Source organism: Protopterus annectens, chromosome 1.part1 (assembly GCF_019279795.1).
Source record: "Protopterus annectens isolate FY-2018-M chromosome 1.part1, PAN1.0, whole genome shotgun sequence".
NCBI classification, from domain to species: Eukaryota; Metazoa; Chordata; order Ceratodontiformes; family Protopteridae; genus Protopterus; species Protopterus annectens.
Genome location: NC_056726.1, coordinates 1,623,173,248 through 1,623,199,851, shown reverse-complemented (window position 1 = coordinate 1,623,199,851; position 26,604 = coordinate 1,623,173,248). Strand labels below are relative to the sequence as shown.

The 26,604-nt window shown below is 37.2% G+C and overlaps 1 protein-coding gene across 1 annotated transcript in view; it reads right to left on the bottom strand.

The window, feature by feature from the left end:
- The window catches only part of LOC122816569 (ephrin type-A receptor 7-like), a 2,140,039-nt gene that overhangs the window by 80,001 nt on the left and 2,033,434 nt on the right, over positions 1 to 26,604 (bottom strand). Inside the window, exon 13 of the mRNA XM_044089436.1 lies at positions 9,390 to 9,583. Within this exon, the coding sequence (XP_043945371.1) occupies positions 9,390 to 9,583 (194 nt within the window). The remainder of the gene's footprint in view (positions 1 to 9,389; positions 9,584 to 26,604) is intronic.

The window sequence follows — 26,604 nt, the reverse complement described above, 5'->3', positions numbered from 1 at the left end:
GGTTTGCGAGGGTTATAGGAGATGAGTTTGTTGCCAGCTTTAAAATGGAGTTGGTAAAATATTCATTGAATTGTGTTGCAATGTTGTTCGTAGACGTGTCAATGTCAGAGGATGGGGTAATAGTGCTACCGGGTTGGAGAATTTTATTTATGGCTGCCCAGAATGTTTGCAGGTTAGCATTATGCTTGGTTTGTATATTTGAGTAGTGGGTTTTCTTATTCATTCTTATCTGATTTTTAACCTTATTTCATAATTCAGGGAATAATTGCCTGTTAGTAGTATTTTTGTTATGACGCCATGCGTCCTAAGCTTTGTCCCTTTGTTTTAGTAGAAGCTGAATACTTTTTGTGAGCCAGGGGGCAGAGTTAAACTAGGAGGGGCAAGTTGGTCAAGTATGTTCAGAAGGATGGAGTTAAAGTAGTCTACTGCCTTGCTGAGGGAGAGGATTGAAAAGAGGGACCAGTTGCAGTGGTTTAGTGCTGTTAATAGGTCATCTGCTCTGAAGTTCTTTTTGTAGCATATATTTTTGAGGGAGCTATTTTTTCTGGGTTCAAATTGTTGTTTTAACTGAAAAGTAGGGAGGTGATCACTTGGGTGTCAGATAATGTACTGGAGTAATGTGTGGTTAGAAAGGATACAGCCTAAAATGGATTCTTTTTTGGTAGCTCTGTCTGTTCTGGTTGGGGTTTGGATAAGTTGAGTGAAGCCAAGTTGATTTAAGTGAGAAGTGGGGAGAGATGAGTTTATTGAAGTCCAGCCAATGTTGAAGTTACCTAAAAGGAGTGTTTCATGGGGAAGGGATTCAGATTCCCAATAGATTATGGATTCTAGTCAATTAATATTGTCCCTGGGAGGGATGTATGAACCTAGTATGTTCTGCTGTTTTTGAGGGTTAATTTGTACCTTTACAAATAGGGTTTTGGCGTTATTGAAATTAGGAATGTTTATGTTAATATAGTCAACTGTAAGGTTATTTTTAAAAAGTAAGGTGACACTGCCTCCTGTTTTGGATGTATGGTCTTTTTTAAGTAGCTTGCAGCCTGGGGGTAGTAATGTATTGTCCTTGTCATGTGGCTTACACCAAGTTTCAGTAAGAAGGACAATATCTGGAGTGTAAAAGGACAGAGCTGCATGCAGATCATCAAGTTTGTTAAGCATACTTCCTATGTTGCTGTTAAGAATTAAGAAGTCCTTGGGATTTTTTAAGAGCATTAAGAATAAATGTAGGTTGATTTATATCGCAATTGGGAGTGGGTGAAGGTCCAGGATTTGGATGAATATCTCCACTAAGTATTAGTTGAGAAGCAATGTTCCCTATTGTCTGAAGGTATTTGTTGAGAAGCAGGTTTTATTGGTTGGTGATATGGGCTTTTGTAGAGTAGGGGGTATCTTGAATGGGGTCAGGTTGAAGTTGGAGTGATTCTATGTTGTGAAATGAAAATTTGGTAGCTATGACAGAATAGAGCTGAGTGGGAGATTTACTGTGCAGGTTGTGATTGAGGAAATTTTGACAGGATGTGAAGTTGGTTGCTATAAACAGAATTATAATAAGTAAGGCATGTAGGGTGCTCATTTTGAACATTAGAATATTTAGTTGTAAAGAGCGGGGAAGAAATAAAATGTAGGGAGTAAATATTGTAGCTGAGTTAAACTGGTGCATGAGTGGGAATGTGTTAGTGTAGAAGAGACTGACCTGAAAGGTTGATTGGTTGACTGACCTGATTGGTTAATTGTTTGAAGGGGTGTGGTTATGGTTAGCTATAAGTTTAAGGTTATTTGTGGTAGGTGGGAATGGAGGTATGGTAGGGGAGTATAGTGAACCCAAGTGTAGTGATGGTGAATGGAGCAGGAAGAGCTGAGCCAGGAGGTAAGAACACTACAAAACAATCAACTGGATGACTATATGATTACGCTTGTAGAATTTATAGTATCCTTATATTCTGTCCATTTTTTTTCTTTGAATTTTGTTTGATAATTACCAAGAAGGAAAACTGCACTATAGTAAGATGGCTACCTCTAGTTAAGGATGAAAAGCTGCCAGTATGGCTAGAAAGAAAGAGGATGGTATCACATCTAATGCTGTTTATTTTAGATATTTTTCTTTCCCAGAGCAATGTGACCAGCTTGCAGCTGTGGCAGAAGATGTTTGTCATGCCTCAGCATTGGCATCACCCCTTTGGAAATTCACAGTGACACTAATCTGTGAGGTCTAGTGTAAATACAACCCAGCTGGCTATGGATTATACATGTCAGGACTTCCCCAATCATGACTGTATCAGGCTGTGCAGATGTTATCTAAGTATCCAAAATGTACAAAATGCAATAACAGACATACAAAGAGAGATCTCAGTGGTGCTATCAGTTTACCAGGGGCCAAACAATACTGAAAAACAAGTTGGTTAAGTGGACTAAACCTAGGCATCAATTTTTGAGATGGATTTCCCTGTCCAAGCAGGTCCATCATCTGCAGAGTCTTTTATCAGCCTGCTGAGGCCCTGTCATAAATCATATGATGTAATGGAGAATAAAAACTGATGTTTATTTCCTGATGTGACTATCCAATGCCTGACCATTCCTCATACACAATATATCCTGACCAAAGTCTGTAATCATCATGTCTAAGGTCTCTGACCAACTACAATGGTGGGGTCATGGACCATCTCCCTACTAGCAGCAGGCAGGAAACTAGAAACAAGAGAGATCTGTAGTGGGGTGACAAATTGTTAGTCAATGAAGGTCCAAGGTAGATGATGTTTGAGGGAATTATCCTTCCTATATCTGTCTGTTATTCAACATTTTCAGACATTTTGTTATGTTTAAATTATATACAGTTTTGAGCTATGCCTTTGTTTTTGAGAATAATGTGACTGTACCTCTCCTGTGGTGTGCGTTACATTATTAAAAGCTTTGCTTGGTACTACACTGCAATTTTATCACATTCATAGGTAAATACTAGACAATCAGTCTGCAAAGTATTACACACCTAGTTAATAACTAGACACTGACCAAAGGTGAGAATCAAACCCTGCACCTTGTGACTGCAAAAGAAGCACCTTACCCATTATGATAACTTTCTAAAATTCAGTTTGTTTTGATGCTGTTGATCTATAGTTTGTGGTTGTCCGTGTGTGGCATGTAGCCTATTTCTGTGTCATGCCTACTCTGTTATACAACGTTATGCCAATACTTACCTTCCAAACCAATATGGATGGATTTACTACATATCAGCAAGACAATGACACTAGAAAGGTGCAGAGTATTTTTTACAATTTTTCCAGAGGTAGTGGTATTAAAAGGAGCAATTGGATATGTCACTAAAGGACAGAAAGGTGTTGCAAACAGAGCTAATAATCTAGTAATGTGGAAACGATACAATGAGACCATGAAAAGAGACTGATACTGATGTAGCTGCTGAAGAGATTAAGATAGTGCAACTTCAAGCAGAATAGGAATAAACACAGAATAAAAATTACACATCAAAATTACTCGCCATATGTTAACTTCAGAATGACTGAAGCCTGATAAAGAAAAAATTCAGAAGATAAAAAGGAATAACAAACATTATTAAGAATTATGGTGTATCTTGCAAAGCTTATACTTACATTTCTAGAGAAAACTATAGCTCTAAGAAACTTTCAATGGATTTGCTAACAGGAAACAAAGCTTGAATGTCTCAGGAAACAGGGTTTGAAAGTCTCAAGAAGCAGATTACACACACACATATATATATATATATATATATATATATATATATATATATATATATATATATATATATATATAGTAACTATTATAATGTTAACAAGACAATTATATTACAAGTAGATGATAGAATGGTAGAGGAGATGTGATTCTGTGAGAGCACAGACTAGCTGCCTTGGAGATTTACAGATGCACAAAACAAATATTCTCATACAGCAAATTAACTATCTTCTTCTTCTTTCGGCTTTTCCCAGTTAGGGGTCGCCACAGTGGATCAATGTCCACTCATGACTGGCAGTGGAGTTTTACGGTGTTGAGTTGCCAGCCCAGCGCCCAACCTTCCACAGAAGGCACATACAGCAAATTAACTATAAGGTTATTAAAATATGTTCAAGTAGAAATAAACCATAAAAATTAAAAAGCCCACTCAGAAAGTCTCTGTACAAGATGTATTCAAGATTGTAAATCAGTTATGCAACCGAAAGAAACAAACTGTACATGTGAAAAACAGATCAGTCAAAGATCTATGCTTAGCAGATATGCTGTGCAGTGTGTTTTACCAGAGAAGCATGAAATTATCACTTGACCTAAAGATTATTTACAGTTTCACATTTATCAGTGATAGAAGGGCACATAAAATAATTCATACAATGAAATGACAGTGACTTAGGAATGCAGTTACTAAGGAAGTTATAATGAAATGTTGGCCTGATCAAAAATTACAGATAAGGAAAGGAGATTAAGTCTCACTTTTCATTCAAGGAAGAAATGCTCCAGAAGTTAGTATTCAAAGCAAGCGAAATGCGAGTTTTCGATGAAATGAGAAGACAGATACTGGGAAGGGAATATTTGTCACATCTGTGATTAGTAAAATGGAAAAATGAACAAGAGATATAACATACTGGAAAGAAATCTTAGCACAAACTGAAACAGCTGTGCAGAGCTGTACATGTGCATTCCATACAATAGCAACAACCCAGGAAAGTAGATGCTAACTGTGATTCATCATAGTCACCTTGGAAGTAAAAAAAAAACATCTCTATCCATGGGCAGAGTGGGCACTAATGTGTTTCTTTTCAAAGAAGTCATGTGTCTCAAAAAGTGTGGATTACTGTTCCAAGTACCCTGAAATAATCAGCCTGAGATGCACAATTAGTGCTCACATAATTATCACATTAACGTATATGGTTCATAAGTAGTTGCAAGGCATGTAGTCCAAGAGACCATTAAAGACACAGTTACCCCAAAGCAAGTGACCTTCTCCAGGTCTCACAGTAGGTAAATAAAGTTTGGAGAATCAAACCATGTACCGCATGAAGTAGCTTGTAGCCTTAACTCTCTGTACCAACTACAAGTCTAGATAACATTATGGTCCCATTGGAGATTGAACCCAGCACTTTCTTCATCATAGGCAGGCATAACAACAACTACACTACACTACACAACCCATGCTTGGAAAAGTCAGTCCAGCTTACAAAAGTGCAGCATTCTAAAAATCAGTGCAAATATGGGAAATCAGATCTAGAACATCAAGTCCACATTGTCTATAGTTGAACAAAAAAAGAGGGGAATCCCATCCAAACTGTGAAAATGCTGTGAGTAAAAGCTGTAACAACATCTTGTAGCTCTGGAACCATGTACTACAGCTTTGCTTGTGATGCATGAAAATCAACACAAAGTAAATGAAATGCTGGAAAGAAATCAATAGAGGCAAAAATATTCCTGTCACAGAAACTGTGTATGACTACCAGATTTACACGTTGGAGATAAAGTACGAATGTAAACATCCTGTCATTGTTTGCAGCCTGAAGTTTAAATAATTGGTCAGTTTGCTAAACTAAAGCACTGTGCTATTCAAAAGGAAGAAGGAAAGCTGCATATGAAGAATCCGGGGCATTTGTATACGTCTAATACATTGAAGTCCATCCAAGAAGAATGACCTGCATAGTCAATATGAGTACTGACTGTCAAGGGGAAATAGGGGGCAACTGTGATAATCAAGCCCTTTGACTATGGCTCCAAATAACACTGTAGTGCAATATGTAATGTCTGAAGAGGAAGCTCTGATGACCAGGAAGCACACCCCTGTTAAACGCTTTGTGTATAAGCTAGTAGAAGCCCCTAGTCACTGTTCTAAGCTCATTCTTCAGGATCTCTGGATCTTCTGAGGCAAACAGAGATACATTATTTGCATAGTGTGCACAGGACTTGCTCTTGGACCTTGTTCCAGTGGGGTCTGTTTGATACACTTCCCACAGGAGACAGCTAGAGAGGCATCTTTCCCGGATGCTTATAAATCATTTATTTTGTTACGCTTTTTCATATGTTTAATACAGCATGAAACAGATTATTTTGCATAATCAATAGACATTGTTGTCTAACAAAAGCTGAGTAAATTGCAAGCAGCTCCATGGAACAAAGGGATAAATCCCATACTGCATGTCAAATGACCCCTGTTTGATTAGAAAGATGGGCACCGATGGTAACACAGATGGAGTATGATAGTAAAAGCCCAATAGTGACTCACCAGTCCTGGGGAAATGGAAGCTCTCCAGACTCAATCCATTATCAGTATACCAAGCTGACCAGCTCTATGTTAAATGAGCAGAGAGACACATAGAAGGCTGGGCTTGAGTGAAAGGCAGTGACTGTAGGGCTAGGAAGGATGCTGTGAGGGGCAGGAGTCAGTGACTCCCACCTGGTAGATGTATTTCACTGTTCCATCATTCTTCATCCCCTCACTGGCCCCAGATAGTAGTTGGGTTGAGCCCAGGGGAGTCAAAGGTCAGTCTGGTAGACTGAGTAGAGAAGGAGAGGAACTGGTGTCAGCTGATGGTCAGCTGCGAGGAGTAAACAAATTTGAGCAAATTGCTCCTTAAGCATCCTTCATTTTCGTATAAAAATATCTCATGATGTAGGAGAATTGCTATCTTTAAGCATGAGTATTAATAAGCTTATTTCACATAGAAGGAAGACTTTGTCATGTGTGAAATATATATGCTGACAATTTGTTTTTAGACGTTAATCGGCAGTGATAAAAATTTTATTAGGTTCAATAACAGCTGCTCATAAATGAGAAAGAGCATGCTATAGGATATGTTTTATAACTCTGATATAGCAAAAGGCTATAATTTACAGACTCGTAGGAAATTTAAGATTACAATACAAAAACATTTCAGTAATCTAAAGACAAGAAACACTCTTAGTTTTTTAGCACTGCGTGTTATGGGATACCACAATTTTCAAAATTAATGACTAAGATTTGGAAAAAACTCTCATCACTAGCACTATTTGGCCAATGTTATTGGACAATAAAATTGACAGAGACCGTCTCTGATATGGAAAAGCCACACAGATAAGCACCACATTAGTGACTCATTACCACGTTTCTGAACTGAACACTGTTCTGTCATACCTCATCTCACTAGTGCTGTCCTTACCAGTCCATGCATCATGGTAGCATATATAACCCAACAATATGCCTACAGACACTCATTTGGTCACCCCTGCATGCATGTAAACATGCACACACACACACGTGCACAAGCACGCACATGCAGATTTACAGCAGACATACAGTCAGACAGACAGACAGACACACACACACACACACACACACACACACACACACACACACACACACACACACACATACATCCAAGGCTCCAGAGATCCACAGACAAGCCCCCAAACATGCTCGCAGTAACAGAAACCTTCACACAGGCCTGCATACATGCATGCCTCAACACACACACACGCGCACACACACACACACACACACACACACACACACACACACACACACACACACACACACACACGCACACACACACACACACACACACACACGCACACACGCACACACACACACACACACACACACACACACACACACACACACACGCACACACACGCACACACGCGCACACACACGCACACACACGCACACACACACACACACACACACACACACACACACACACACACACACACACACACACACACACACATATGACTCTGCTATACTTATCAGTACTATTATTACAACTTATGCAATATCAGTTACTGAATGTAACTCCTTATTTAATTCAAGTTGAATGCCTTAACCATTATACCAACCCTTCAACTTTAATGCAGTATAAACAGCTATGATCCTATCCTATGATTTCTCCAATGTGAGAGAATCAGTGAACATCATCAAAATATGGCATTCATTTTTTTCCTCTTAGAGAAGAAATTAATTTAGCAGAGGAGTTCTCTGAATTTCTCTGGCGAGTTAATAGCAAGTCACAGCCATTTCTGGTTGCTAGAACATGGCTAGTTTGAACTAACCATTCCCTGAGATTGCTACATTAGCAGACAGCCTTCCAAGCAAGACCATTCTCTGTGCTGTGGTCACTGTAGTGAGACAATAGTCTGTGAACTGGAAAGGCTTACTGTGATGTGAAAACTTCACAGTTTAAGTCTTCTGCATCGCCTTAAGCCTTTCTGAATCTCAGTGAGCATCTTTATGTTTTATGAATTGGATGTTACATCACTTACATTAAGAAACAAATTTTAAATAACATATAACCAAAATTATTTTTACTATAAAATACTGTGTCCCATGGGTTTAAATTCAGAGATTGCTTGGCCTTATTCACTTGAATAAAATGCTTATTATGTTCTTATATTATATTATATTATATTATATTATATTATATTATATTACATTATATTACAATATATTATATTATATTATATTATATTATATTATATTATATTATATTATATTATATTATCTATTTCTGCAGCAAGCTGTTATACAAGACTGATAAACAGCTGAATTAAGTTTAGTTTAGGCTAAAAATAATTAAGTTTAATTAATTATGATTAAAATTATGTGATATGCTGGTCTTAATTGTTTATCAGTGATTGTGAGATGATACAAATATTTTACTTGGCTCCTTCAAACCAGGATATGTGAATACATTTCATTTGCAGTATACCTGTAGCCTTCTCTTGGCTGCTTTTCATGTACTAGTTTTTTTTTTCTGGTTGTTATCAAAGCATTTTCACTTGATGTCCAGTCCATCTCAACTAATTCCTCTAAACATAGAGAAGTACTGTCTTCAGTCCATCATTGTTCCAGATTACAGTGCCCTTACTCTGTCATGAACAATGAGGCGAGGAATACCCTGACAATGCCTTCGTTCTGTTACTTGTTCCTGCAATCTTATCCATTAAGTAACAACCCACATCATATGAGCATAGCTGAGAAACAAAACATAGCTCTCACTTAACCACCACATTTCAGAAAATCTCCTGTACTGCTCTCACCTCCTAACCTATCCACTGATCAATATCATGATCCTCTCTACACTCACTTGTTAACAAGACTCCCAAATTATTATATTCTTCCAGCTTGTAGAGTTAATTCCTTATTACCTGGACAGAGCAAACCACTCTTTACTGGGTAGAACAATGACTTGTGATTTGGAGGTGCTGATTTTCATCCAAGCCCATTGGCATTCAGGAGTGAACTACTGTGATAAATGCTGGAAATTTCTGTCATGCAAAGATAATAATCTATTTCATAACAAGCTAAATACATATGATATTAAAATTCTACGCTAAGCATTGTGAATCAAACTTATCAGTATACATTTTTATACCTGCAAGTTGTACAGTTCTGTTCATGTTTTTACCTTGTGCATGTGGCTGAAGCCATTTTCAAGCTGTCAGGATTTCTGGCCATTTTGTTTAAAATGGTGTGGACTTGTGTAAACTTTGGTCTGTCATTCCGATCTTTCTGCCAGCAATCCAGCATAAGTTGATGAAGTGGAGATGGACAATTTATGGGAGCAGGGAGCCGAAATCCATCTTCGGTGGCTTTAATAACCTGATTATTGAAGCAATAAAACAGTAAAACTATGAGTGATATTGACAGAATTCTTGACAATATAATACATACAGATAAAGAGCCTCTGGTGAACTTGGTTAACTCTGACCATTATACAAAATAATGCCTATGTTCATCATTGTTATTACTATAGTAAACTTTTTATGATTTTGTGGCAAGTGCATCATGACCCAGCATAAGGGGAATGTTTTAAAGCAGTTACTCTTTTATTGTTCCAAATATTCTAATGCTGTTATTAAAATGTCAGATAGTATGCAGTCATATCAGGTATTCGTTTCAAATTTAATTTTAATGTAAGCCATTTTGGATGGATGTTTATTGCCCATCTTTAGCTTTTCCTTTTTATCTGGAAAATACAATATAGTATTCATTTTTTCTTATATAGAAAAATGTCACTGATAAAAGAGTATGCTACAGAAACTGAAAGAAATGTTGGACATTTGAGTTTGGTAGATCCATACATGTCTTTGCTCACTTGCATATGTTTCATCTATGCACTAGTTAAAAGATGAAAGTTACAGAAAGCACTAAGTCTGTGAGTAAAACAATGGCAGGTTACACTCTTTGCAACAATAAAAAAAACAAAAGGAAGAGATTTCTAAATTACTTTAGATCAGTATGTAAAACATAAATATATTCTATTAGCAATATTACTGGTGCTCAAAATCTAGTATCCATACCTGAAATTAAGAAATCCTTCCATTGAAAAAAATCACAAGCAGTTTACATTTTACTCTTTTTTCTCTTTTAGCATTCTGTACCAAAGCCATCATCAGTTCAATGTCACCTAATGGCCAGAAATAGCAGCTGATGTGTTTATTTCTTCAGTGTTAACGTTTCCATTGCTGGGCACTAATATAACCCATTTTTCGTCCAGCTATTCTCCGATTGATGTAATACTTTTATTTCTGTTGTTTTCTACAACACATTTTTCTGCTGTTCCTCCATTTTTTTAAACAAAACTGACATAGAAAAATAATGCCAGGGGCACGATGCTCTCCAGTCAGTACATTTTTAGTTCAGGACACTATAGATGCAGTATCTTGACAATGTCAGGTTGCAAAATATCAAAGCCTTGTCCTGAACTGACTTAAACCTTTCCACCCCCCACACGTACCCCATACATATACCTCACCTACAATTACAAACAAGGTTTGCATTGCCGTATTACTGCCAAGACTGGAAGTAGTTCATTTCCTGAATAACTGATGTATAAAATAATATAAATGAACAAATGAATGACTGTAAAAATGAAAGAATGAATGAATGAATAACTAAATAAATTAATAACTAGAGCTAAAATTTAAGTTTGATTCTGAAGTTTAGGTCCACATTCTCAGAGTACCATGTGTGGAACTTGTAACAAGTATAGTGTAACGGTCACATGACAATTGCTAGGGAGGTGGTTTAGCAGATCCAATAGATACTCATCATTTGCAGGAGAAATGCAAAATTACACTACTGTGTTATATATTTATTTATTTATTGCATTTGTTGACTGGGAAAGTCCACTGGGCCAAGAAGAGCCCATTTTCAGTGGAGGCCCGGAGAGAAAAGTTCCACAGAATTATATAATTACAATTCAACAGTAATACATACATAAGTAAAAGAAACAATCTTGATACATAGAATGAGTAAAAGATAATTTGAAAAAAAAAAAAAAATAGGACATTGTCTTTGCAATAATTACATTACTAAAAAAGAATTTGAGTAAAAAAGGACATAGTAATTGCATTAATTCCATACAAAAAAAAATCCTGATATTTGTGATAGCTAAACTGTGTAAAGTTTGGGAAGAAAGTTATGTGCTGGGAAATTATAGTGGAGTACAAACAGAAAAATCCTTAGTGATTTGCAACAGTTAAACTGTGATTATAGTAAGAGAAGGAATTCAGGTGTTGGGGTTGTTAGGTGGGGTACAGGGACATAGCCAGTGTTTTGGGGGAGAGGCATAGTTAAAGTAATAATTCTAAAATCTTCATGTTTTATATATATATATATATATATATATATATATATATATATACACACACACACACACACACACACACACACACACACACACACACACACACACACACACACACATATATATATATATAGGTTCATAGGTAGGTACTAGGCTATCGGCCCTGGGGCCTATACAAGCCCAGCCAAAAAGGTACCCTGGCTTTTGCCACCCAAGAAAATTATTTTCCTGTGCCACTGTCGAGCAGAGCCACAGAGGTGATCTCAGGGTGAATTTCTTATTTCCCATCCATTCATCAAGATTTAGGCACTTAAATAATCTTGAATTTTCAATGTTTTGCTAAAGTTGCTAGAAAACGAGGTGTTGAAGAGGCCCTATAAATTACAGACCTTTAGGTAAATGAGGTGTTGAAGGGGCCCCATAAATTACAGACCTTTAGGTACCTTTGATAGCAGGACTTTCCCCAGCATCATGTTGATAAACTCACTCTGCCATAGGTTGAGATACACTTTCTTTAGAACTCCAGCTGCAACCCAGGGTTTCAGTAAGGTGCCTCATCTGAACAAATTTGCTGAAAATTTTCTGAATGATATTGAAACATTTCAAGGTGAAACCCTCTAATCATCCATTTTTCCTATTTACTGTTAAAGTTATCCTTAAGGAAGAATCTAAGTTAAGTTCAGTGAAATTAATAGGCACTTAAGTTCTCAGGATCCCAGATAAGACCATTATTTGAAGGTAAGGTCCCAGACAACACAGTGAAAGGCAGTTCCAAGTAGCAACAGTTGACAAAATCAGTATATCTATAAATGTACATATATATATATATATATATATATATATATATATATATATATATATATATATATATATATGGCTTTTCTCTAACTTCATTCTGTCATCATGTGACCTAAAAGCCATACCACTCTTGTACAGACCTTCTTTAAGCTGAAATCCTCTAATCCTCCAATTTACCTATTTACTGTTCCAGTTATTTTTAAGGAAGAATCTAAATTAAGTTCAATGAAATTAAGAGGCACTTAAGTTTTCAGGATCCTACGTCTGTAAACAGACTTATAGTTGTACAACAAAATACACTATCTAATATCCTGGAATCTAGACCCCCCCCCTTGTCATAATAGTAAGTAAGAAACTAGTCTAATGCAGGTCTTCCAGACCACTATAATGTACCATGTCATAATTTGTACTATATTTGGAGAGATGTCCTAGAGGAGGTAAACATCAAGGCACTATGAATTATAATGTGGTAGGAAAAATTGCTAGTCTGAATCCAGGAAGACTTAGCTTTAATGAAGTGGCTGAAGTGCTCCATTGCTGTCAATTAGCTGATGTAGTTCCACCAAATAACCTAAACATCTGCTGTACTGCATCTCTATATATAAGAATAAATTGTCCCCCCTATGTATCCCTTTGATGCAGTTTCCCAGTGAAAATGCCACTTTGCCTATCTGTAATGGACTATAAACAAAAAAAGTGTTTCTTTCTTATCTTTATTTCAGATATTACATTTAATAACCCCAGATGCTTGTAACACTCCAAAATAAAGACAAATAAATGTCTGATTGGAAGAGAAATGCCATTAGATCATGAATGCCAATATTAATCCTTTGTCTTAACCAGGCAACTTTACATAAGTTTATCTGTTCTTACAAGGGATTATAGTAAGTTCTCTGATCATCCAAGCTTATTTCACAACTGCTCAGGTATAAAAGCTAAAAATTTCAGTTCTGATGCTACTTCTCCTCAGGACACATATGAGCAAGGACTATTCTAACGTCCTCTTACCCTTATATGTGTGTCTGGTTACTAGTTGGCCTAATCTCACAGCTTCCTAGAGAAAGAATGAGACACTGCCATTTAAAGATCACTCATTCTCTAAAATGCAATGACCTTACAGTGAAAATAATAAAAGTTTGTGGGATGAGAGGGTTTGACTCTCCATTGGGAGTATGGGGGGGGGGAGTGGGGGGCTTTGTCCTAGAACAAACAATATGTATGCAGTGTTGCACTTGATTGCATTGTTCCTGAAATTGAGAACCTGTATTTATGAATATTTCTATTAGTGCAAAAAGACCTAGTTTACAGACCTTTTATAATCTGACTTTGATTGACTAAAGGAGGCATAGTGAAACCTTGTTAAGGGTTGTGTTGCCAAAGTAAATAATATGGGAGAAACAAAAGCTTGTGTTTTGTCCAGTTCAATAAATGAATCTTCCTGGATACTGTTTGCTATATTTTCAACACGGGGGTGGGGGTACACTCTTGTTATTACCTATGGAACACAGTAAAGGTAACTTTCTTATAGTAAGATAAAAAAGTATGTGATCTCAAAAGCCGGCTAACCTGCAGAACTGCAACTACATGCCAACCTAACTAAATTAAATGAAGTTCTAGACCTCACATGCAAACAGCATTTTCATAACAGTAAGGGAAAGGCATCTGAGAAGGGAAAATTCTTTCCAAATTGTAGTCTTTCACCACTCTCCCCAAATTTATATATGTGTGTGAAATGAGCATTCAAGCAAAGATTTCAAGTAGAGATCCCAAATAAGCTCGAAATCCCAAATAGAGCAACTTACAACAAACAGAATCGTTCATCTCTACACTTTTCTGTAGAACTCTCAAAAGCTCAGGGAGTTCAATTAATAAGTCAAGAATTCCCAGACCACTGTGCTAGCCTTAGCATGGTTACTGTCTCTACCACTTTACTAGCCAAAGGGATCATATCTATGTGACTGAAACATAAAATCAGTGTTGATTTTAGGTTTAATGTGTTCACTTCCTGTACTTTTATAAAATATATACTTTTTATATAAATGCTGCTATAATAGACATTTCTGGAGCTTATATTCCTTCTGACTGAAAGCTTTCATGATAAATATTAACTAATTTATTGCTTAGAAGGGAGGTAGAGTATCTCCAAACTATTATATTACCACACTGTTATTTTAAAAAACTTAGCCTGTAATTCTCTTTATCTGGGTATGTAATTCTCGTATAGTTTCTAAACAGAAATGTAACATTCAGGTTCTCAAGATTGGTATGATCCTTACTTGTGTAAGATGAAAGCTGTGTTTTCTATCTTAAACTTAATGAATAATTTGGGCACCCATAGGATGCTGGTGCTATGGACAGTCAAGCAAAGTATCCTCTACACAAAGATTGCAAATTATCACTTCCTTGTACTTTGTCCTTCAGAAAGCAAATTCTGACCTCTACTAAAGCCTACATCTTGACATTTAAAATCAGAAGGACGTAACTCTGATCCTGTGTTGTCCAAATACATTCAAGTGTGGAAAAAAATATTCACAGTCTATATTGTGGCTCCTTTATAGACCCTCCAGGAAAACTCTAAGCATGTAAAAGTACATGAGCTATGCCCTGTCTTCCACTACTACCAAGGGATCTCTAGAAATACATTTATATGCTGCCATAAAAAACCCTTCCAACATAGCTTGTAGAAGTAATGCAGAATGATACCTCCCTTTCTGTAGTGGAGCTATTGACTTCAACCTAGTAACACTACATGCATGTATTAGGAAATCAGAGAAGCTAACATATGTTTTATTTAACAGTCCTTTTACCTGACAATATCACTGAGAAGTATAAGCCAATCCTGAGGTACACACAAAAAATGTCTCTATAATAAAATGCTGTCAGTAACCCCAACAACAATGTACTCTGCTTCCATGCATATAAAGATAAAACTTTGCATAGAATTTCCCACCTTCTAACATCCAGCACATGAAGAGCCTTGGACAGAAATATCTTATTACCAAAATTTGAAAACAGACTGCCATAATTAAAGTCACCTCAAAGCATACAGAAACTGTAAATAGCAGGAAACAAAATTTGTACATCCATCCTATTAGCTGATATGAGCATGCATCATTTGTGACCTTGTAAAACAATCATAGGTTCATAGGTTAGTACTAGGCTATCAGCCCTAGGGCCTATACAAGCCTATCCATAACAATTTCCTGGCTATTTCTTCCCACACTATTTACTTCCCTGGACCCCTGTCCAGCAGGGCAACTGACATGATCCCTGGGGAGAATTTCCTTTCTCCCATCCAATCGTCAAGGTTCCTTTTGAAGAGGGCCAAAGAGGCACTCTGCTTGACATGTATGGGCAATCTATTCCAGAGTCTGGGGAGTCTCTGGGTCAGGAACCTATCCCTCCAGCATGTTTTGTTTATTGTGATGACAAGGTTTAGATCCCTGGAGTGTGTGGCTCTGAGGGATTGGATTTTCTGTAAGTATAGCATGTTCAACAGCTCTGGGTTTGACATGGCCTTACATGTTAAGCAGAGATCGTCTCTGAGTAGACGATATATGACAGATTATAGCTAGAGTTTTTTTAAGGCAGTCAGCATAGGGCATCTGCTTTAGGCCTGTGATTCTTTTAGTGAGGTATTTCTGTGGCCTTTCCAGTTGTTGCAGCTGTCTTGAGAGGTACATACCAAATGGGGCATTGTATTCTATAATGGGCCTAATGAGGGATGAGTACAGTGGGACACTGACCTCCTTTTTTCTGGATGAAAAGCCCTTAGTGATGAGGTGTGCCACATAGAAGGATTTCCTGACTGTTGTGGTGATGTGGTTATCGAAGGTGAGACCACTGTCCACCTGTGTCCCTAAGTCTCTTATCACACTTTCGGTGTTTAGTGTACTGCCACTGATATGGTAATTCATGGGTACATGTTTTTTCCCAAAGGTGATAACTATACATTTCTTGGCATTGAGCTTGAGCCCATGGCTCTGGCACCAAGCATCTGTTTCTGTATGGCCCTTTTGTAGAGTATCCACATAATTTGGGGATTCACTAATGGCTCCCAGTTTGCAGTCATCTGAGAACTTTGTTAGCCAGAGTCCCTTAGTGTTGGCCTGTACTTCAGAAAAGTAGATGCCAAACAAGAGCGGTCCCAGGACTGAATCCTGAGGTACTCCACTTGATTACCTATTATAAACAGAGCCATTCTCACCCACAGCATATTAATATTTAAAAATCTTCAACTAGGTTACTGCCCCCTGTGATGATATGAGGTATTGACAGCTATGCCAGGAGAAGTAGGGCAGTGGATGTGTAAATATGCCAGCTTAGCTAGTCTGAGTTTGTAAAGAAGTATACATCATGCGTATATCAAACTGATTTGTACAGGTGCTTGTGCTGAAAATGTAACAGCAGTGGGTTTTGCTAGACAGAAAAAAGAAATATACCTGTACGTCAGACTGTACTATAACTGTTTAAATTAATATTGTAACAGAAGATACTAGAAGAGAAGAAGTTAATCAAAGTCCCACTAACTTTGAAAAAAATAACCTGAAATTAAATTACTTAATTTAGGCCATAAAGATTGTATCTCACAGGCCTCAATGAGGCCAGAGACAAAAAGTCTGTATTAGGAAGCCTTCTGTATTGTCCTTAGCAGTGAACTAATTGCTACCCTGGAAGGATGGATGTTTTTAATTGGTTTATGGTTTCCAGGTGCTATAACATATCCTAGTAAAGCTCTATTTGTGTTTATGGTAGCAGACCTGTGTGAGATTTTGGTTCATTTAACAGTAAAGGGGGTAGTATGGGAAACAGAAGTCAGATGACTAGATATATGTGATGTCATTCTATAATCCAGCCTCTAATGATGTTTTAATGCTAGATGAAATAAAAGTCTCACAGCAGTCTGCTTTTGTAACCTGACAAAGAAGTGTCTCCCACCAACTTCATCTTGCCTTGCTTTAGTAAGTAACCAGGGAATAGTACTTCTTTAGGTCAGTCAGGAAAATATAGTGAAATTAGTTTAGTACTGTTTTTCTGTACCTGTGTGAATCTATTCATCTGTGTTATTTTTAATATTTCCTGTGATTGAAGCTCTGGTGTATATTGCAAATAGATATCTAGCATTTTCATGTTTTTTGTTATTTATTAAATATATTTAAACTTATCATTGTGGATGATCCTTTACAGAATATTTTAACTTTTGAGAGTACTTATATTTATTTGGTGACACTGTGGCTACTCCTGAGAGCTTTGCTGCACTGGTCAAACACTACCATTTGTATCAATATTAATTTCACTCAGTATTATTGGGTACCCTTGTAAGAGCTTTAGAGTAGCTGGCTTTGGAGTGTCTGATGGCAGTAACTACCTTATAGTCTGGGCAAAGCGTAGCAGTGTGAGTAAATCTATGACAGCCTTTCCCCAGGTGTGTGTGTGTGTGTGTGTGTGTGTGTGTGTGTGTGTGTGTGTGTGTGTGTGTGTGTGTGTGTGTGTGTGTGTGCAAATCAAATCTCAAAAAGTGTGTTTGTCAGCTACTTGGAGCAGGGACACAGAACACTGGTTTCACAGGGAAGGTTTTAGAGGACTTGGCTTGGACACTCTGCTGAAGAATCAACTCTACATCTGTGCCAGTTTGGAGTCTTACTGGGGTCCTGGAGAGAGAGAGAGTGTGAGAGAGAGAGAGAGAGAGAGAGAGAGAGAGAGAGAGAGAAGCCCAGCCCCAGGACTGAGTGTGTTCCCTGTGTGCTCTTAAGGGAAATTGTGCTTGATGCAGAGAGCTGCATCTGTTAGTACTGTGTGTATCTATCTTTGTTACAAGTGAACATCCCTCTCCAGTGTCAGTGGTGAGGATTCGGGCTCCTTGATTACTGGCCAAGAAGAAAGAGGTCACAGCCCCTCTAAAAAGAATTAATTTTATTAGGGAACAAAGTAACTTCTTAACAAGTAGTCAGAATAACTCATAATGGCAGGACCAAAATTCAATAAGTTCACTCCTTAACACATGGTTACAATGACTGATACTGACAAGACCAAAATGAAGAAAAGACCTTCTCAATGTTAGGATCAGCATTGCAGAATTCAAAACACTGTGAGGTGTGGAAAGCCTTGAAGTGTGAGAAATAAGCTTGTATTTCAATTCTGCTGAAATATTTTATGTTGTACTTGAGACCTGTGTGATGATACCTTTTTTTGTACTTTTCTGTATGTTTCCATGTATTTTGTTTTAATTTGTACTGGGACATTAGTCTTGTAGCTTCATTTGAAGTTGTGGGAAGAATGTGTATTACTGCAAGATTTTTAGCTTTGTTTATACATTATACTACACTTGTATCTCAATAAATGGAATTACTTGTAAAAGCTAACTGTGTGTATTATGAACTATGTCTGGAACCTCATTCTTGTTGTTCCATTCACAGTTGTGGCAGAACTCTGAATTACTGTGAGATCTGAGCCTCATTTAATCATTTATTACAGCATGGTTTCCAGAAGCAGTGCTATTGGTAAATGTTTGCATAGGCTGGTGATTTAGCCTCTGGTGGGATTGCAATAATGGCAATAATGTGAATTCTGCTCCAGAAGTTGTGTTTCAGTACTTTTAGAGCTGCTTATTTTCCAGTGCTGCTGTTAGAGTTTATATTCACATTATCATTCACCCGCTTAAGTTTGTATTCCATTGCTTTTCTGTGTACTTCACAGCTGTTTTTTTTCCTTTTGTTCTTTATGCAGTCCTAGCAATAGGACTACAGCTCCCATATTGCCTTTATTCGACTGGATCCATCTCTAGGAAGTCTGCTTCTTTCAGCTTGAATTGCATTCCACCTGTTATGGTAAGCTGACTTTGAAAATCCCTCCCTCCACTCTTTCATTGCTATTGTCTGTTGTGTAAGCTATTTAAGTAAATCCAAGAAGAGAAACCGGGAACAAAATAAGAAAAACTGATGCAGGTGCTAGTAGCAACAATCAAAGATTTATTGAGCAAATACAGCAGTCAAGCACTTTTGTCTTACATCAAGACATCATTAGAACTGCAGTAATCACATAAACCACACAATATAAAGAAATATCCTGTAGTCATGTGGTTAAAACCGACCAGAGTAAATAACGCTTAAAAGATTAATTACTTAATTAAAAACTTGAAAATGTAATGACAGTTTGAAACATAACGTGTATATGAGCAAAAAAACAATGCCAAACATGTTACAACAATGTAAATACAACAAATTATGATGGATGAATTACCTCTCCATACTTTTCAATTTTAGGATTAGGGTAATGGAACAGAAGTCATTAAACCCAGGGGGAGTAAGGGCTTTGCACATCAAAATCCAGATGAATTCCTTTCTGCTGAGGTGTTCTTCTGTGCTAAAACCCCTTCCATATAGCCCAACACTACAAACTTGAAGTGATAGACAGGAAAAGTCAAAATATGCCTATACAAGGCACTGGTGTTCTTCCCTTTCTTGATGTCATTCAAGTGTTCAAAAATTATTTCTTTCAGCTTACCTGCCTTACAGCATTAACAAAGAGCTGCATATGCCACCACCTTCAATACACAATGAAAGTGTCTTTTTACCTTAAATTTCTAATTCCTGATGAAAAGTGAGTCACACAATAAAATATGCTAACAATAATTGCAATGATTGCATTTGTACATGTCTTTAGGTCTACGTGAACAACTCATGTCATGTTTCATTTCTAAGAGGTTCTTAAAAGATTTGCCCTTTCTGAACACAACATTTGGCTTGACCCCAAACAATTCTTTACCTACATTGATGCTCATCACAATTGTCCAAAAATTTTGCACTGTGTCCACTACATCATAGATGTTAACAGAAAAGGTGACTACTAGTAAATGTTCAAAAGGGATGTGTTTCTTTGGACAAGATATTACCAGCCAACTGGTCATCAGTTCAACCACCAGGAATAGGTAGTAGTGGTTTGTAAAATCCATTCTTCCACTTACCCTGGACGTCTTCCTTAATAATGTCCAATAACTCATTGGGGAAACTTCTTATACTGAACATATCAATCAATTTGTCTATTTCAACAGTGAAGATGACATCATCATAAATCAAATGAGCAAGTCTGACCAACTGCCCTTTGACCACAGTCCTCTTTTGAAATTGCTGATGCCAACTATCGAAATGGAGGTAAGAGTTGGAAAAAGTTTTTTTATGGCAAATTTTGGAACAAAAACAATTTCTTGAATAATCCTTGGTTACCAATACATCCATACAGGCCATTGAATCATGATCAAACATATGGGTAAACTTTAGGAAAGATGTACTGCCATTGATATACTCGAGAAATTCGTTCAGTTTTGTGGCAGAATCATCCCAGATGACAAAAATTCATCCAAGAAATGAATATAGAATGACCAACATTTGGCAAAGGGACTATTAAATACATAATGCTTCTCCCAATAGGCCATGACCAAGTTGGCAAAGCTTGGCCTGTTTGAACAACTGGCCTTCAAAATAAAGAAAATTGCTGGTCAAAACCAGATCCATAAGTGTACAAGCCATGTTAATGTCATTACTCAACAACAGTCCTGTGTCAGAAAGAATACTTTCCAACCACTCCAACCCTACCTTATGGGGAATGACAGAATATAAATCTTGGACATCTATTGTGACCAAAATGCAATCACCTGAGAAACTGAGCTTTGATAGCCTGGACAAAATATCCAAAGAATTATTACAAATATGTGGGACTTCAGTGACTGATGGTTTTAACAGGCTGCCCACATATTTGGCAATGTAGAAGGTCTTGCTTCTACCCATGTCCACTATGGGTCTCAAAGGTGGATTTTGGAGATCTTTATGGATTTTAGGTATCCCATAGATGCCCGCTACCACTGGATGCTGGCTGAGTAAATAATCGTACATGTTACTGTTAACTTGCCCCTGCATAACTATGTCATAAAGACAGACATCAATTTTTGAATAAACATTATTGAGCTCATTCTTAGACATCTGGACATAAGTCTCAGTGAAAAGCAACTCATGCATATGATTATAATCATTGACATCCATCACCACTATTCCTCCACCCTTGTCCGGTTTCATTCTCCTGATACTCTTGTTACTACATAATTCTTTGAACAACAATGGCTCCTCATTGGGTAAGTTGTAGTATCTATCTGGATTTTTAGAAAAGGATTTCCGAATTTCTAATGCACACATTTTCTCAAAGAGAGATAACCAGCTATTTAAGGGTGGGTTGAATAAACTAGCTTTTTTGAGAGGTTTGTTAGGGTTTGAACAGGGTTCAGGTAGTCAGTTTTGAACCAGAGTGCCAAATTAGGCTTATGTGCATACAATTTTAAATCGATTAAAACCTCAGCCAAATCGGACTCCTTAGCCAGCACAAAACTCAACCCTTTGCTTAACACATTGGGGTGTTCAGTTGTAATGTTGAAACTTGAAAAGCTATACAAAGTAAATCATTATCTGTATTTTGAATACAAACTGGTACATCCCCAAAATTGTTAGTGGTAACCATATTTTCAACATCAGAAAACAAGCTAGAACTAGACCCAATAGATGTGGATACCTGTGAAGCAGGTTTGATAACAACCACATTAACAGTGTCAACGTGAATAATATTTGCAGCTGAATTATTCAAGGTTTCAGGACAGTCATCCAGCTGTGCCTCTCTGACTAACATAATGCCTGCACCCCCCATTCACACCATCCTTTTGCAATCCTCTAAAATCCGTCCCAAAGTCTGTGTCAACTGTACAACATCTGAAGAACTGACTACTAGAAATACAAAGTCACTAGTATCTTCAGCTTCAGAAAGTAACTTGGTCATTGCATAAGTGGTGTCATGTAAACATTTCCCATTTTCAAATCCACTGCTCATGTCCCTCAAAGGGGAATTAACTAGTGAACAGGTTGCCATCATGTTGTGAACCCCACCAGTGGTGGTTGAACAAATGGAACTGTTGAAATTACTTGAATTGTTTACATCCATGAGTACCAATTCAGACAACGCACAACAATTATTATCAATATTTGCACCATTAAACATAGGTGAAACCAACTCAAACTATCTGAAAAGTTGTCTGAGCTGAACTCATGACTGAAGGATAACAATTATCAATATTCGCACCATTAAACGTAGGTGAAACCAACTCAAACTATCTGAAAAGTTGTCAGAGCTGAACTCATGACTCAAGGATGAATTGTATCCACATGCTGGTGTAGAGTCAACACAAAATTTACAGCATTGGCTTTCACAACAAACACAGTGATTCTCAAAAGTAACTGCAGGCATATTATCCAAATGACCTACATAGTTAAATTCAGAGATGCCCAAGCTTTTTCTATCAGGCAAAGCATCAAACTGTCCAAACAAACTAAACCTGTTGTATTAACGACAGTGTCCACATGTCCCAGAAAAAAATTCTGAGTGTGGACTAAGCAGTGCATTAATGACATTACAAACTTGTACAGTCTCAAATACCATTGTTCTGACAATTGAAATGGGTAAATAATCACCCATAATACTTACCTGATCCTTTAATAATGTTTTGTCCTAGTGGATTTTCTTCCCTGAACATTTTTTTGCCACTGGTTACCAGCCTTAAAGTTGTTTGAGCCACTGCTGAATGATCTGGAATGAGAAACCTTTGGCCTGGCTCCCAAATGCTCAAAGTTAGGAGTATTGTGTATATTTCACATTGTGTTATATTCTTTAGCAGAAAACTCACTAGATTCTTGCCCTTTTACCATTTCCTTTTGGTAGAGTCTCTCAGAACATCTTGGCAGTTGTTCACTGTTTCCAGATTCTTCATGGAAGCCCAGGTCATTAGAGTTGTGTGGATTTAAGCCCTCCCACTGTCCATCCTCTAATTCTGGTGCTGCTATTGGCTTCCCAGGTTCAGAAACCTTAGGGGGCATGGCGTATGCCTTACCTTTGGCATACGCTTCAGTATCTCTCTGCAGTGCTGTAACTTTCCTGGTTTTTATTGCAGCACAAGTTTCATCAATGTTTTTGAACAGGTTATAGTAGTTGGTGCAATAGTCATAAAATAAACCATCAGTAGTTAAACTAGTATTAATAATGTCCAGGTCATGACGTAACTTGTCTAATTTGACTTCATTTTCATGTGTGATTAAATTAATTATATCCATGCCTGCTTTTCTGAAAATATTAAGTAAAGATTTGTGAACGTCAGTCTCAGTTTCCATTCCATTAGCAAAACACCACAAATGTAGCTCTTTAGGAATTAATCCTCTCTTTATGTTCTCCTGCAAATATGCATTGTCCAAATGAACTTTTTTTTAAGCCAGTCATTTCTCCTGAAATAACTGTAACTAGTCAACAAAAGAGTGCTCACCTATAATGTTAAAAAAGAGCAGTGGAGGGGTAATTCATCCATCATAATTTGTTGTATATACATTGTTGTAACACATTTGGTACTGTTTTTTCACTCATATCCACTGTTTCAAACTGTCATTACATTTTCAAGTTTTTAATCAATTAATTTTTTAAGCATTATTTGTATTGGTTGGTTTTAAACACATGACTACAGGATGTTCCTTTATATTGTGCAGTTTATGTGATTACTGCATTTCTGATGAAGTCTTGATGTAAGATGAAAGCACTTGACTGCCCTTTTTGCTCAATAAATCTTTGGTGGTTGCTACTAGCTGTGTGGTTATACTGGACTTGTGTGCTCTCTGGATCTCCATCAGTTTTTCTTGTTTGGTTCGTGATTTCTCTTGTTGGATTTGTTTATGGGCACTGGAGGAGGATCTGGGTCAGCCAACTTGGATCTGATTTCCTACATTCGTGCTGGTATAGGTAAACCCACTGTTGTTCTGGACAAAATCTACCTACAACTACAAGGTAACAATACCTCAACAAATATTAATTCTCATTTGGAGCAATGTTCTGGTTACCATTCCTCCTAGTCTAACCAACTCGGTGGGGTTGACCAGTCAAGGAATTCTAACCACTGGGAGCTGTTGGACTTTGATACATGGAAAGCTGACATCATTGAATTTTCCCTGTCAAGCTCCAGTCAGGCCAACACCGACCATAACATTATAGGTGAGCGCTCCTTTGTTGAACAGTTACAGTTATTTCAGGAGAAATTACTGGCTTCTAAAAAATGTCAATTGGACAATGCATATTTGCAGGAAAACATAAAGAGAGGCTTAATTCCTAAAGGGCTACATTTGTGGTGTTCCCTAATGGAGTAGAAACTGACTCTGACTTTAACAAAGTTTTAATTAATATTTTCAACAAAGCAGGCACGGACATAATTCAATTAATCATATATTAAAATAAAGTCAAATTAGACAGGTTATCTCATGACCTGGACACTATTAATACTAGTTTAACTACTGATGGTTTATTTGATCGCTATTACATCAACTACCATAACCTGTTCAAAAAGACTGATGAAACTTGTGCTGCAATAAAAAACAGGAATGTTAGAAAATTACAGAGAGATACTGAAGTGTATGCAAGAGATAAGGCATATCCCTTACCCCCTAAGGCTTCTGAACCTGGGCAGCCAATAGCAGCACCAGAATCAGATGATGGACAGAAGGAGGGGATAAAATTCACACAATTCTGATGACCTGGCCTTTCTGGAAGGAGCTGGAAACAGTGAACAACTGCCAAGATGTTCTGAGAGGCTCTACCAAAAGGAAAAAGGAAAAGGCCAAGAATCAATTGCGTTTTCTGCTAAAGACATAACAAAATTTGGAATATAGACAATAATCCTAACTTTGAGCATTTTGGAGCCAGAACAAAGGCTTCCCATTCCACATCATTCAACAGTGGCTCAAACAACTTTATGACTGGTAACCAGTGGGGGAAAAAAAAAACACTCAGGGAAGAAAATCCACTGGAAGAAACATTATTAAAGGATCAGCTAAGTACTACGGGGGATTATTTACCCATTTCAATTGACAGAACAATGGGATTTAAGACTGTACAAGTTTGTAATGACATTAATGCACTGCATAGTTCATGCTCAGAATTTTTTCCGGGACATGTGGACATTGTCATTAATACAACAGATTTAGATTGCTCAAGTTAGTTTGGACAATTTGATGCTTTGCCAGATAGGACAAGCTCGGGCATCTCTGAATTTAACTATGTAAGTCATTTGGATAATATGTCTGCAGTTACTTTTGAGAATCACTGTGTTTGTTGTGAAAGCCAATGCTGTAAATTTTGTGTTGACTGTACACCAGCATGTAGATTCATTTCATCCTCGAGTCATGAGTTCATCTCTGGCAACATTTCATATAGTTTGAGTTGGTTTCACCTATGTTTAATGGTGCAGATATTGATAATAATTGCCATCCTTGAGTCATGAGTTAGCTCTGACAACTTTTCAGATAGTTTGAGTTGATTTCACCTCTGTTTAATAGTGCAAATATTGATAATAATTATGCTTTTTCTGAATTGGTATTCATGGATGTAAATGAGTCAATTAATTTTGACAGTTTCATTTGTTCAACCACCACTGGTGGGGTTCACAACATTATGACAGCCTGTTCACTAGTTAATTCCACTTTGAGGGACATGAATAGTGAATATGAAAATGGGGACTTTTTAGATGACACCAAATATGCAATGACCAATTTACTTTGTGAAGCTGAAGTTGATGTTAGTGACTTTTGTATTTCTAGCAGTCAATTCTTCAGATGTACTGCAGTTGACACAGACTTTGGGACGAATTTTAGAGGATTGCAAAAGGATGATGTGAATGAGGGGATCCAGGCATTAAGTTAGTTAAAGAGGCACAGCTGGATGACTGCCTGAAACTTTGAATAATTCAGCTGCAAATATTATTCACTTTGACACTGTTAATGTGGTTGCTACTGAACCTGCTTCACAGGTATCCACATCTATCGGGTCTAGTTCTAGCTTGTTTTCTGATGTTGAAAATATGGTTACCACTAACAATTTTGGGGTGGTACCAGTTTGTATTCAAAATATGGATAATGATTTTTCTGTGTATAACTTTTCAAGTTTCAACATTACAAATGAACATGCCAATGTGTTAAGCAAAGGGTCGAGTTTCTTACCAGCTAAGGAGTCTGATTGGCTGAGGTTTAAATAAATTTAAATTGTTTACACATATCCTTAATTTTGCACTCTCGTTAAAAACTGACTCCCTGAATCCTGGCACAAACTCCAACAAACCTCTCAAAAAAGCTAGTTCATTCAACGCACACTGAAATAGCTGATTATCTCTCTT